Source organism: Panthera tigris, chromosome A3 (genome assembly GCF_018350195.1).
Source record: "Panthera tigris isolate Pti1 chromosome A3, P.tigris_Pti1_mat1.1, whole genome shotgun sequence".
In the NCBI taxonomy this organism is placed as follows: Eukaryota; Metazoa; Chordata; class Mammalia; order Carnivora; family Felidae; genus Panthera; species Panthera tigris.
The window spans coordinates 85,122,258-85,137,504 of NC_056662.1; the positions used below are offsets into that span (position 1 = coordinate 85,122,258).

Consider the following 15,247-nt stretch of genomic DNA (forward strand, 5'->3'; position numbering starts at 1 on the left):
AAAGTCCTATGGTTATTTTCAAGATTAGTAAGAAACATGAAAAAAAAAAAAAAAAAGGAGAGTAGTAAGAAATCTGGATTTTTAGATATAACCTCCAACTTCTGAAAGGTCACATTTAATTAAAAATTTTGTTTCAGTACTATGAGCCAAACAGAAAAGGATGTTACATGATACAGAGAGGTATAGGAAGGAACCCACAGTTAAGATGAGGGGTTAGGGAAGGCTTCCTGACTCAGTGACATTGAGTTGTCTTTGGAGTGTCAGAACAGTTAGCTGTTTGGTAGGTGGAGAGTGGGTGGTAGAGAGGGAAAGGCCCTTCAGGCTCAGTGGATGTATGATTTCCCAGGTCCGAGACAGAAAGTGTATGACCGATTGGGTGATTGGGTAAGTGCTGACCAGGCTTGTGGGATAATCACATTACATCACTGATCCCCTTTTAACTTTTATGGACTTTGCTTTTACAGTATTTATTTTTCTTCTTTAAAATAGGCTTTATTTTTTTCAGCAGTCTTAGGTTCATGGCAGAATTGAGTACAAAATACAGAGAGTTTTCATCTCTGTTCCTCACCCCACCTTTCTTCGCTGTCGATATCTTGCACCACACTGGTATATCCAATGAACCTATATTGACTTGTCATTATCATTCAGAGTCCATGGTTTAGCACTAAGCTTCATTCCTGGTGCACATTGTGTGGGTTTTGACAAATGTGTAATGACACATATCAGGTATTGTAGTATTACACAGAATAGTTTCACTGCCTTAAAAATCCTCTATGCTCTTTCTGTTCTTTCTTCCTTTCCCAACCTACTGAACTTTTTACTGTCTCCATAATTTACCTTTTCCAGCATATCATATAGTTGGAATTATACAGTATGTAAATATAGACTTTTTTAGGCTGACTTCTTTCACTTAGTAATGGTATTTAAGGTTCCTCCATGTCTTCTCATGGCTTTTTAATGATGGGTAATATTGCAATATCTGAATGTTCCACAGTTTATCCATTTACCTGCTGAAGGATATCTTGGTTACTTCCAAGTTGTGGCGGTTATGAATAAAGCTGTTACAACCATCCATGTGCAAGTTTTTGTGTAGACATAAGTTTTCAGTTCATTTGGGTAAATACCAAGGAGCTCAATTGCTGGACCATATGTTAAGAGTGTGTTTAGTTTTGTAAAAAGCTGCCAACTGTCTTTCAATGTGGCTGTACCATTTTGCATCCCCACCATCCATGAATGATTTCCTGTTGTTCCGCAACTTCACCAGCATTTGGTGTTCTCAGTGCTTTGGGTTTTGGACATTATAATAGGTGCATAGTGAATTACTTTTCATATGTATGTATATTCCTGTATATTTTACATATATTTATTTCTAAATCAATCTCTCCAAATTATCTCCCACGTACTACTCAGCCTGAATATACCATCTTCTCACATGCTTTTGTACCTCTCTCTATGTTCCTTCCACTGGTATTTTGATTCTTGTAGGTAGCATTTGGGTATCTGTATTTTTATTTACTTATTATTATTTTTTTAATGTTTTTTATTTTTGAGAGAGAGAGACAGAGTGTGAACTAGGAAGGGGCAGAGAGAGGGAGGCAGAATCTGAAGCAGGCTCCCACGGCGGAGCTTGAACTCACGAACCGTGAGATCATGACCTGAGCCAAAGTCAGATGCTTAACCGACTGAGCCACCCAGGCGTCCCTGGGTATCTGTATTTTTAAAAGCTCTGAAGATGATTCTGTTGTGAAATCAGAGTTGAAAACCACTTCTGGACACACTAAGAATGCTTGGCACAGAATAAGTCTTTTAAGACATTTTTGCTGAACTGAATTTTATTGAGAAACTTTAATTTATCGAAGTCCCAAGTGGAGATTTCAACCCAGTTTTGTCTTCCTAAGCTCTGCTTATGTTTTTACTCATTGTATTGTCTCTATTATGATGCCATCTATCATATCATTGGTGAGGATAATGTTCTTATGTTTGTATAGCATTCACTTCACAAGTAGCATTGCAAGCCAAGCAGGTTGGGTGAGTTGAAACCTCAGTGGCATTAAGTCAGCCCAGTTTTATCATATTGGCTGGCTATTCAGCAACCTTGAATTAGGAGCTCAGCAGGTATTGCATTTTACTTTTTAAAATCTAAGTGATCCATATTTCATCAGTATTGTGGATTAAATAGATAGTTGTGAGGTAACCTGATAGCCTAACTACTATTATACCATTGGTCTTATGGGAAAGTGTTTCACAAGTTCAAAGACCATTTCACATCCAGTGTTTTAATAACCTTTTAAAGAGAGCTTACTGGAATCTCTCTAGAGAGCCTATGTTTGTTTCCTCAAACTTGCCCTTTGTTAATATCAGAAAAATGAACTTTGGTACATTCCAAGTATGGTAACATTAAACACCTTGTGTCAACTAACTTTTGCAATTTTGAGGAATAAGATTGACTTATCTAATGTTTTGACAGAGTCTCAAGGTAGATTGAGCTCTGGGGAGTGGATCTTGGATCTGGTAACTGGGAAGCACTCTAGATACGAAACTTTTATGCTTCATCAACAGGTTTGTCAACAATGAGTCTGTTTAATTTGGGTCTTAATTTTAGGTTTTATGTACTTGCCACATATACACACAAAAGTTTGAGGAAGATATTTTATGCAAACTATGCCTAAAGTAGAGCCTATGCTTCTTTAGGTTTATGCATTTTCTCATGATACAGATTCAAATCTCCTACCAGATGGGTTTTTTTTTTTTAATTTTTCTCTACCGTGGAAGTTTGAATTTGCCTATTTTTTATTTGTCTGTTGTTAATAGAGCAAACTAGACAATCTTGTGTGAAAGCACTGTAAGTTATTAAGTATTGTACAAGAAAAATTTTATTACCTTACCCTTTGGTGTCTTCTGTAATTCATATTGGAAAAAGCAAATCTTGCCTCTTCTCTGTTCTTGTGTTTATAGGAGCCAGGCTACATGGGGATATTATATTTACGAGATACATTATACTTGCCTGTGATATTCAGAAATTTCTGTAGGAAAACATTTTAAGAAAAATGGACTGTTGTTGGTTTTTTAGTAAATATATATAGGCAAAAATGAAATGAAAGGTACCAGTCTATTCTATTTCAGGGTCCAGTAACTTTTCTGCTTTTATTTTATTCAGGTTTGTTTTTTATTTTTAGAATTTTGGAAATAATAAACAAATAGGTCAGAGACCTTGAGTCAAAACATCCAAGCATTTCTGCTAGTAGCGTAAGAAAATCTTCATTCTGTGTGACTTCGGTAGATGTCAAAAATAAGTATTTGTCAAACAACTCACAAACAATTCTTTTATGTTTTCATGTCTTTATCTTTTCTTCTAGCACAAACTTCATGTCTTAAAAATGAGACATGAAGACAAGGCGAAAGGACTTGTCCTTATCAGGAAACATTCAATTCAGAACCAGAAAATCAAAGAGAAGGGATCCACATTGTATCAATACAAAAGACAGAGTCCTGTCCCCATTCAAGAAACAGTATGAAGAATTCAAGTAAAAAACATTTGTTCTGTAGTGTCTGAAGGAGAATTTCTGTCATTTCAGCTGTTGTTAACAAAGGATAGGAGTGATTTCAGCATTACCCTGTAGCCTGCGTATGCTTCAGCTCCTGCTGTATGCTGTGCAGTTTTTTTAATACTAAAAAAAATTCTTGTGCTTGAATGCACAGATTTGGTTAGCTTCTCTGTTTTCTACTATTCCTTCTCTGACTGGCTGAACATAAATAAATTTGTTATTAGATGTCCAGTATTGTTGAAGTAAAGGATATTAATCATAATTGCTTTTGGCTGCAGGTAACCGAGATGTGGCAAACCAAATTGATTTTTCTTTTGTAAGAGAATCTCAGGGGCAGTCAGCCCGGGGCTGTTGCAGATACTCAAGGAACCGGCTCTTCTGTGTTCCTCCTTGGTCATCCTTTGCACGTGATTCATGCCTGCAGTCGAGATGGCTGCTGTACTTTGAAGCGTCCCATTTAAGCAGGAAGAAAAGAGAAAGGCACAGGGCAAAAAAAGGTCCACTCCTTTCGAGCCTGTTCCTTGTTATCTTGAAGACAATAATCTTTCCAGAAGCTCCACTGTTTTAAAATGGAGATTTTGTTGTTTTGTTCAGGAATGGTGAAGCCAACAGATCATGAGATGATTGCCACTGAAAAGATAATTTATTACTCACAGTTCCCAAGAGAAAGAAAGGCACACCATGCCATGCAGGGCCACGTGAGATTGGTGGGAGGCAGAAGGCAGAGAGAGCTAGGGGAACTGCAGGAAAGCCTTTCTCACAACTTTCTTAGGAATGAATGGGCAAGGCAAGATAAACAGGTGTCGGGTGGTCTAGTTTTGAATAATTTTATGAGCTCTGAGCTGTATGGGCTGTCCCTAGTTGTCTGATGCCTAGTCCTGGGGTGATTAGCACAGCATAAGAGCGAGGTAAAGCCATAATTGGGGGTACAGACTTTAGATTGGTTATTTTGCATATGAAAGGTATACTTGCAGGTGAGTCATTTACTGTCTCTAAGAACCTGATAACCCTTGGGGTAGTCCTTCCTTAGTTCAAGGTGCCAGATATTAAAACATCAGATACAGAAACTAGAAAACGTCGTTAATACACACTCCCTCTCATATCCTTTCCTAGAACTTGTCGTTTGGCTATCCATAGCTATGAGGAGTTCTGGGCATTTGGATATTTTTAAATGGGTACCTTGTTGGCCTAAACAAAAGGAGAGTAGATATTAGTATGGACGAAGAAATGAATAGCTATTGATCAAGCGACTAGTAGCATCTGGTATACGATGTCACATGTGAAGAACTGGCATCTGAAAGCATAGGTGTAGTTTTGGGGCTGCCAAGCTGGTTAGCTGGGGGAACGTGCGTCTCTTGGATCTCAGGGTTATGATTTCGAGCCCCATGTTGGGTATAGAGATGACTTAAAATAATATCTAAAAAAAAAAAATTAAAATCTTAAAAAAGGTGTGCCTCAAATCATAAGTTGCAAATTCAAATGCCTGCAGAGGCCAGGCATACACTAAAGAGTGAAAGGTGTTCGGTGGGAGATTGTACGGGTGCTGAGCGCTGTGGTGCGATGGAGGGTGCATACACTTTTCAAAACTTGAGAGAAAAAAACCAGCCTGAATGATTTGTAGCCAATCGGCTACCAGTTTGTGGTACCCAGTCTCAAGCGAAGAAGTTAGAAAAATTTACTATAGAAAGAGTCTTATTAATTTTACTGAGATGGTGTATTTATGTCATTTAGCAATCATATACTACATTTTCTAGGTAATTTGATAATAAACCTTTTAGGCACCAACATATTTGAAAATTTAACTATTTTTCCCTCAACTTTTCATTTTGAAAGATTACAGACCTGCAGAAAAAGTTGAAAGAATAGTACAATGAACACTTAATATGTCTTTAGCAGATTAATGGTAACATTTTGCCATATGTTCTTTATCTGTCATATATACACACTCATATATATATATACATATACATATATAGATACATATATATATATATATATTTGTTTTTTTCTCATATATGTATTGTTTTCTGAACCCTTCTGAAGGTACATTGTATGGATTTTGGCTCTTCATCCTTAAATATGTCAACATGTATCACCTAAGAGCAAGAACATTTTTATATAAAATGTATATATACATACATAAGTATATATAAACTGTTATGTACATACATATAAACTTACCACACTTGAGAAATTTATAATTGGACAGTAAATTTTAATGGTCCTATATTTAATTTTACACAACTTTTCCAATAATGTCCATTTTTGGCATTTAAAAAAATTAGGATCCAATCAAACGTTATCTTCTTTAATCTAGAACTATTCTGTCTTTCATGGCATTCATGTTTTTAGGAGTCCAGGCCAGTTGTTTTAAAGAAGGCCCACAATTTTGATTGTCTGATTGTTTCTATATAATAGGATTCAGGTTAAACATTTTGGGCAAGAATATTACATATTCGATGTGAAATTGAAGCAGCTTATCACAAGGCCCAGCTAGGAGTTTGTGCTGTTGTTGGCGATGTTGGGTGGTCACTTGGGAAAGGTGGTGTCTATCAGACTTCCCCAAAAAAGACACAGTTCCCTTTGTGAGTAATCTGTGCAATGATGCTTTGAGACCTCAGGAATATTCTTTTTCTCATCAAGCTTTCACCTGAAAGTTAACATCCACTGGTCCGTTACTGAGTCAATTATTATATTTGTAGTTGCAAAATAGTGATTTTTCTGGTTCGATCATTTCTTCTTCATTAGCTGGGATTCTTTTATGAAGAAGGGCTTTTCCTCCCAGCCCTAGCCCCAGGCCCTTTTTTTGAGTTCATTGTGAACTCATGGATTATTTTTGTATTCAGTGTTTGTATTCCATTGTTACCATTATTCCTATTGATGCCCAAATTGTTTCCAGTTTTGCTGGACCACTGAACTGCTGGATGTGAGATGTGTTTTATTTCCTACTCAAGGCGTGACTATTTCTGAGAGTGATACTATCTGTGCCCCACCACCCCTAGGTTCTCATTCCCTCTCTTCTCTTCCTCCCAGTTATCACTTGCCTTGAAGCTTGATCTGCACTTGGTGTTTCTTTCCCCACCTATATGTAAAGTTTGTGGTAATCTCTGTCTCCTAGTTGTGCTTTACATATGGAATGTAGGTGGTTTTATGTGTTTATTTGTTGATCTCTGATTTTTTTGTATGGTATGATTAGTATTTAGGTGACTGCAGTTATTTGCTAGGAAATGGGAATTCCTCTATTTTAACTATTTTTATGGCTTTCTTAAGATGTGAAATGTCTGACTGTCAAATGAAATTTTCATTTAAATAGGGTAATCAATAAGTAGACCCTGGTAAGTGTAAGTAGTACTTTTTGAAGTATGCTGTGCCATTTGTCCCTATTCTCTGTAGCTTCTAGCCAGTACATTCTTTCTGAGTCTTTGGGTTTCTTTGCTTTTCCATAGCCTTTCTCTTTCTACTTACAGACCAATAGCAATCATTTTCCCCCAGTGTTAATGCACTGCCTGTTAAACCCTATCCACTTTATTGTTTGCTGTGAATAGAGAATTGCAAATTCATATAACACAGCTTGTTAGATTTGGGTATGACATTAGAATAAATGAATAAATGGAAACCTGAAGACCTTCTGGAATTTTTTTTTTTATTAATTTTTTACTGTTTATTTATTTTTGAGAGAAAGAGAGACAGGATGTCACCATGGGAGAGGCAGAGAGAGGGAGACACAGAATCCAAAGCAGGCTCCAGACTGTGATCTGTCAGCACAGAGCCTGATGTGGGGCTTGAACTCACAAACTGTGAGATCGTGACCTGAGCCGAAGTCAGACGCTTAATCGACTGAGCCACCCAGGTGTCCCAAGACCTTCTGGAATTTCATTTAGGGCTTGATTTTCTCAGAATGTCTACTTGCTTGTTAAATAGTCATTCTACCTTATTTCCAGTTCTTTGGTATGTTCTAGTTTAGATAGTTAAGCTGATGGTAAATAATCTAAAAAATTATATTTTATGTAATGATAATGAGGGAGGCAATACAGTGTTAAAAGCAAGAGTGTCCTGTCCCTAGAATCAGATTCCTTGGGTTCAAGTCCTGGTCCTGCTGCTTATTGGCTGTGTAACTATAAGTAGTTGCTTAGCCTCTCTGCACTTATATTTCTCACTTACAAAATGAAGGTAATAATGTCTTCTCCTCAGGTTTTGTGAAGACTTAAGATAATACATGGAGTGCCTGGGTGGCTTAGCTGGTTAAGGGTCTGACTCTTGATTTTGGCTCAGGTCATGATCTCATGGTTGATAGATAGGTTCAAGCCACGTGTCATGCTATGCACTGACACTGCGGAGCCTGCCTGGGATTCTGTCTTCCTCCCTTTCTTCTCCCACCCCCCATCTCTCAAAATAAATAAATAAACATTTAAAAACAAAAAAAAAAAACCCCACTTTTTTTGGTATACTATAGAAATGCACAGCTTGCCATGTAATTACACTGTTGTGGAATCATGTGTCCACTAGAGGTCATGTTAGGCTTTTATACATTTTTTTCATGCTGGGGTCTGGAAAGCCTCCTTCAAAGAAAGACTGGGATAGGAAAAGTCCATTATTGCTTCCTGCAAAAATATGGTTTGAAAAATAAAGAAACCCAAGCTAGACTATTACAGGAACCATCATTGCTTGCCATGATTTTATATTTGGCAGTCTGTTACTCAGTCGGTTAGAAAATCGATTTGTATTATTGCAGTTCACAATGAGATCTTACTACCCAAGTTAGAATTAGAAATTTCTTACTCCCTGACGCAGAGTAATTTTCATTTCTTGAAACTATTTCTGACTGATTATATGCAGATGTAGAGTCATATACGACTCTCTTTCTCACATATTTATTTTTATTAATGAATATGGATTTGTAGGCCACCTACTCGAGGAGTGGCCTACACAAGTTACTTAAATTCTCTAGACTTTCAATTCCCAAGTTCATAACATGTGAACAATAGCTATGACAGTATTGTGGTGAATCTTAAGATTTAAGGGAAAGTTCTATGCAAATGATAAATCATTTTTATAAATGGTAAAGTGCGTTATCACCTGATAATGTCCACAAGGCACATTATGGGAAAGAATACAGGAACCTCTGAGTTTCTTCTCCCCTCTCTGGTAGATTATTAGTTTAATAGTGTATATATTTTAAATGGGCTACCTTTAAGATACTTCATTTTAGAAAATGTTCTAAAAATCAACTGTAGCGATCAAAAATTCACATATGTGGGATTCATTCCACTGTGATGCTTGATGTTACTACTTTTATATAGTCATAGTCTTATATGTGAAACTGCTCTCTGGTTAAAAAAGATGACTACTGATTCCTGGCACTTTGACATTTTTGCAAGTTTTTGCGTAACTAAAGAGTTTAATTGAACTGGGCATGGCTGTAGTCTGTTTTTACTGATAATTTTGGTACTGATATGATTAATATCAGAGTTGAAGTGATACAGATACTAAGGTAATCAAAAGATGGGCCACATAATTATGATGTTAAGTAAAGTTGGTGCTTGAAACATTTTCATTATGTATCAACCACAAATAACAAAGGCAGTCTTAACCATCATGTTTATAGTTCTGCAGGGAAGACTCAGTTGGCAATTTCAAGATTTAAAGTACAAGCCATTTCTAAACTTTGGTATGCAGAAGTGCTTGTGTGTAACTAAAGCATGTTGACTCAAAAGGGGAAGCAAATATATGTATTTTACCTTTTAAAATTAACATGTGTATGTATTGTATTATACACACACACACATACACATAAATGATAATCTCTTATTCACTGTAAATATTTGGTTTACACCACTCCCCCTCCCACCTTCCTGTTCTCTTAACTACTGCTGATGGCCCCAGAGCTCCAGTGCAGGTGGGCCTGACCCCAAACCTGGTCGTCACACCTTTATATTTAACCAGACTGCTGCTCTTTAAAACCTTTGTCATTGTAACATGCTACATATTTCTTGTACTTGAGAAGTTTCCTAATAAGTACACATTGTATACATTTTTTTCTCATTTTATGAGTTTTATTGATGAGAATCTCCACTAAATGTCTATCTTGAATGGAAGCCATCATGAAAATTTTGGGATGTGTTAGATCTCAAGCTTGAGTCTCTGGTCTGCTATTTATTCTTCCTGTTATCTTGGGCAGGTCCCTTAATCTCTTGAGTTGTTTTGTTATCTGTTCAATGAGGACAATCATTTTAATATACAGTTGCTGAATGAGTATTTGATATGTAGCCTACTAATATCAGAAACATTGCTGTGGGTTTTTGTTGTTGTTGTTACTGTTTTTTTTTTTTTTTTTATGGAGGTAGCTGCATTAGAAATGTTTATTTTTTTCCCCCTGTAGATAACAGACAAGAGAGTGTCCAGAAGACATGCAATTCTTGAGGTGGTCGGTGGCCAGCTTCGAATCAAACCGGTAAATATGTTATTCATGACTCATTTAAAAAAAAAAAAATTTTTTTTTACCATTTATCCATTTTTGAGAGACAGAGTGTGAGTGAGGGTGGGGGCAGAGAGAGAGGGAGACACAGAATCTGAAGCAGGCTCCAGGCTCCGAGCTGTCAACACAGAGCCCAATGCAGGGCTTGAACCCATGGGCCTCAGGAGATCATGACCTGAGCCGAAGCTAGACGCTCAACCTACTGAGCCACCCAGGTGCCCCTATTCATGACTCATTTTAACTCTTTGTCTCTCACCTTTTTCCAGCTCCTGGTTAGAGGGCTTATTTTCTAAGGTTATGCAAATAGAGAATCAATTTCAGAATATATCCTTCTTATTTCCAGAGGATAATTGGGAGATAAAATCTAAACTATTTAAAGTATTTTTTTTCCCATAAGACAGTGCTACATTTACATAGTTAGAATTTTAGCGAAAGATGACCACCAGTTCATGTATAAATTAGGATTTTGTTCATAACTGGATATTACAAATAAGATCCTATAAGGAAGCCTGTAACTATGTAATGGTTTATTTTTGGGGAGTGGGGTAGTGACCAGAGTTACTTAAATGTTACCGGATTGGGGGTGCCAGGATGACTCAGTTGGTTAAGCATCTGACTCTTGATTTTGACTCAGGTCATGATCACACGGTTTGTGAGACTGGCTGACAGTTTGTACTGCTTGGGATTCTCTCTCTCCCCTCTCTCTCTCTCTCTCTCTCTCTCTCTTTTTTTTTAATTTTTATTTATTTTTTTAAATTTACATCCAAGTTAGCCTGTAGTGCAACAGTGGTTTCAGGAGTAGATTCCTTAATGCCCCTTCCTGTTTAGCCCATCCCCCTCCCACAACCCCTCCAGTAACCCTCTGTTCTCCATATTTGAGTCTCTTATGTTTTTGTCCCCCCCTCCCTGTTTTTTTATTATTTTTGCTTCCCTTCCCTTATGTTCATCTGTTTTGTATCTTAAAGTCCTCATATGAGTGAAGTCGTATGTTATTGGTCTTTCTCTAATTTCACTTAGCATAATACTCTCTAGTTCCATCTGTGTAGTTGCAAATGGCAAGATTTCATTCTTTTTGATTGCCAAGTAATATTCCATTGTATGTGTATGTATGTATATATACATATACATATGCCATATGTGGCATATATATATGTATATGCCACATCTTTATCCATTCATCCATCGATGGACATTTGGTCTCTTTCCATACTTTGGCTATTGTCGATAGTGCTGCTATAAACATTGGAGTGCATGTGTCCCTTTGAAAGAGCATCCCTGTATCCCTTGGATAAATACCTAGTAGTGCAGTTTCTGGGTTGTAGGGTAGTTCTATTTTTAATTTTTTGAGGAACCTCCATACTGTTTTCCAGAGTGGCTGCACCAGCTTGCATTGCCACCAGCAGTGCAAAAGGGATCCTCTTTCTCCGCATCCTCACCAACATCTGTTGTTGCCTGAGTTGTAATGTTAGCCATTCTGACAGGTGTCAGGTGGTATTTCATTGCGGTTTTCATTTGTATTTCCCTGATGGTGACGGATGTTGAGCATTTTTTCATGTGTCAGTTGGTCATCTGGATGTCTTCTTTGGAGAACTGTCTCTTCATGTCTTTTGCCCATTTCTTCACTGGATTATTTGTTTTTTGGGTGTTGAGTTTGATAAGTTCTGTATAGATTTCGGATACTAACCCTTTATCTGATATGTCATTTGCAAATATCTTCTCCCATTTTGTCAGTTGTCTTTTAGTTTTGCTGATTGTTTCCTTCACTGTACAGAAGCTTTTCATTTTGATGAGGTCCAAGTAGTTCATTTTTGCTTTTGTTTCCCTTGCCTCCAGAGACATGTTGAGTAAGAAGTTGCTGTGGCCAAGGTCAAAGAGGTTTTTGCTTGCTTTCTCTTCAAGGACTTTGATGGCTTCCTGTCTTACATTGAGGTCTTTCATCCATTTTGAGTTTATTTTTGTGTATGGTGCAAGAAAGGGGTCTAGGTTCATTTTTCTGCATGTCGCTGTCCACTTTTCCCAGCACCACTTGCTGAAGAGACTGTCTTTATTCCATTGGATCTTCTTTCCTGCTTTGTCAAAGATTAGTTGGCCATACGTTTGTGGGTCCATTTCTAGGTTCTCTATTCTGTTCCATTGATCTGAGTGTCTGTTCTTGTGCCAGTACCATACTGTCTTGATGATTACAGCTTTGTAATGCAGCTTGAAGCCCTCTCCCTCTCTCTTTATCCCTCCCCTGCTTGTTCTCTCTCTCTCTTTCTCTCAATATAAGTAAATAACCTTTAAATAAATGTTACAGCATTGTATTTTAATAGATTTTTATATATCTGTGTGTAGAGTGGAATATTTCTAAAATTTAGACCTTGTTCTTTAGGGTTGTATTTTAATTTGAAAGTTCTTATTGAGGGCTAAAATTTTAACAGCTTGCTTTATAGTTAAGTACTGATATATTGTAGGGATATCAGTTTCTGATGTTTCATTTGAAAAATTAGTTGTGTAGGAGAATAAAAAATGTGTATGAGAGTCCATCTATTTTGGACTGCATGCTGTGGCAGTAAAATTAATATGGCATGAAATTATGTGTCATATATTATATATAAAAATAAATATATATTATATAATAAATTATATAATAAAATATATAACAATATAAAATAAATTTATAACATTTAAAATTTATATGTATTTTCATCTTATATGTACAACTGCCTTTTGTATCATCAGTGCTTTCTTTTACACATAAAGTACTTTTATTATCCTATGTTGAGCTATTGAGATTGACAAATGCCCATGAATTTCTTTTTTTAATGTTTATTTATTTTGAGAAAGAGAGAGTATGAGTGAGGGAGGAGCTGGGAGAGAGGGAGAGAGAGAATCCTGAGCAGGCTACAAGCTGTCAGCTGTTCTCACAAACCATGTGATCATGACCTGAGCCAAAGTCAGATGCTTAACTGACTGAACCATTGAGGTGCCTCCCGCCCCTTTTTTTAATATTTGTTTTGTGTTTGAGAGAGAGAGAGAGTGTGTGTGAGCAAGGGAGGGGCAGACAGAGAGTGGGGGATAGAGGATCTGAAGCAGGCTCTGTGTTGAAAGCAGACAGCCTGATGCAGGGCTTGAACTCAAGAACTGAGAGATAAGATCTGAGCTGAAGTCAGATGCTTAACTGATTGAGCAACCCAGGTGCCCCAAGTTAAACTTTATCTTTTGTGAAGTGGGTCAGATTTCTGCATGGGAGTTGAGCAATTTTCCATTAAAAGAAGATATCTTTTAGAAAGCATTCTTCATCTTTACTTGGTCTTTAATTAGATTATACTCCTGTAAAACAATTGTTTGAAGTCAACAAGTGTCTTTTGAGTACCAAACTGTGATAGATACAAAATTAGAAACTAGAGAAAAAAATTCCTCATTAGATTATAGGTATAAAACTAAAATTTGGTGTAATAAGGTTTTTTAAAATTATACTTTTGTTCTTATTTATCTTTCAAATATTATTAGTATAATTTATGAACTTTCTAGTAAATATGACCTTATATACATGGGAGAAAGATAAATATTTTTTTACCTTTTCCTTGGCAGGATTGTTTTTGACAATTTAGAATATCAGGGCCCTGTGGAGAATACCTAATTGTACAAAGTCGGCAAGTTGTTAAGTGGGAATTAGAACTCAGGTTCTTTGAACCCTATGCATTATTATTATTATTTTTTCATTATATTTCCCAAGTCAGGATTCCTTTGCCGTTTGATATTCTCTTCTTTAAAAAATTTCTTGAAGGTAAGACTAACTGGTGAGTTTTCTTCACAAGATGATTTGGTTCCTTCAGTTGAATAGAAGTTTACAACTGAAAGCCCCCTTAGATCCAGTCTTATGTATGTGGGAATTTGATTTGGGCCAGAGCTGGCACTGCTATCAGTGGAGAGGGGGAGTTTTCATCAATAAATGGTACTGGGATAGTTTGTTATTTGTTTAGGGGAAAAAAATTAGACCCCCTGCCTCAAACCATACACACAAATCAGTTTTTGGTGGCTTAAATGTGAAAGTCAGACGGTAGAACTGTTAGATTATATAGGAAAAAACCTTTGTGACATTATAGTAGGGAAGTTTTAAAATGGCTATAAAAAGATTAAAAAAATCCGATTACATTAAAATTAAGAAACTTTGCTTATCAAAACACTATAATGAAAATGAAAAACATAGCAGGGAAAAGTTATTTAAAACACAAATAGTTAAGCGTCCGACTTCAGCCAGGTCACGATCTCGCGGTCTGTGAGTTCGAGCCCCGCGTCAGGCTCTGGGCTGATGGCTCGGAGCCTGGAGCCTGTTTCCGATTCTGTGTCTCCCTCTCTCTCTGCCCCTCCCCCGTTCATGCTCTGTCTCTCTCTGTCCCAAAAATAAATAAAAAACGTTGAAAAAAAAAAAATTAAAAAAAAAAAAAAAACACAAATAGTTGACAAAGGAATGATATCCAAAATATATAGCAAATGCCTTCAATCAATGAGAAAAGATAAACAATCCAATCAAAGTATTGGCTAAAGACTTACTTGAGTGGCACATTATAGAATTGGAAACCTGACTGTTTAGTAAACGTGAGAAAGGTACTCAGCCTTCTTATTAAGCAGAAAAATGTAAGGAAACTGCAGTGAGATACCATTGCACACCCAACAGATTGACAAAAATGAAAAGTCTAACAATTTCAAGTATTGATGAGGATGTAAACAAGTAGAACAGTTATAAACTTTTGGTGGGAGCTTAAATGTTGTAGCCACTTTGAAAAATAGCTTGACGTTAATTTCCTAAAGATGAAGGCGTGCATTTCCTACAAGCCAGATCTCATACATGCATAGATGTGTACAAGAACCTGAAAAGCAAAGTTATTTATATAATAGCAAGAAACTAGACACAACATAAATTTCTATCAACAATGGAATTGATAAATATATTGTGATATATTCATTTAATGAAATACACTACAACAGTGAAGATAAATTACAGTGAAAGCATGAAAAATATAGATTAGAATCAGGAGCATGACATTGATAAAAGCAACATTGAAAGAATATATACAGTATAGTTTCATTTATATAAGATTAAAAATTCTACAAAAATAAACAGTATATTCATGATCATCAACTTGAGTGCCAAAATAATAAAGAACATTAGGTAAGTGATAGGTACAACAGTCAGTATAATAATTACCTTTGAGTGAACTAAGAAGAGAATGGGATAGGGGAT

The 15,247-nt window shown here is 36.5% G+C and overlaps 1 protein-coding gene across 3 annotated transcripts in view; it reads left to right on the top strand.

The window, feature by feature from the left end:
* APLF (aprataxin and PNKP like factor) overlaps nucleotides 1-15,247 on the top strand; it is an 85,095-nt gene that overhangs the window by 4,206 nt on the left and 65,642 nt on the right. For all 3 annotated transcript variants that reach the window (XR_006215785.1, XM_042981604.1, XM_042981603.1), the window contains exon 2: nucleotides 9,925-9,996. Coding sequence is in view for 2 of the 3 variants with exons in the window: in XM_042981604.1 (XP_042837538.1) it covers nucleotides 9,925-9,996 (72 nt within the window). In the remaining variant the exon portion in view is untranslated. The remainder of the gene's footprint in view (nucleotides 1-9,924; nucleotides 9,997-15,247) is intronic.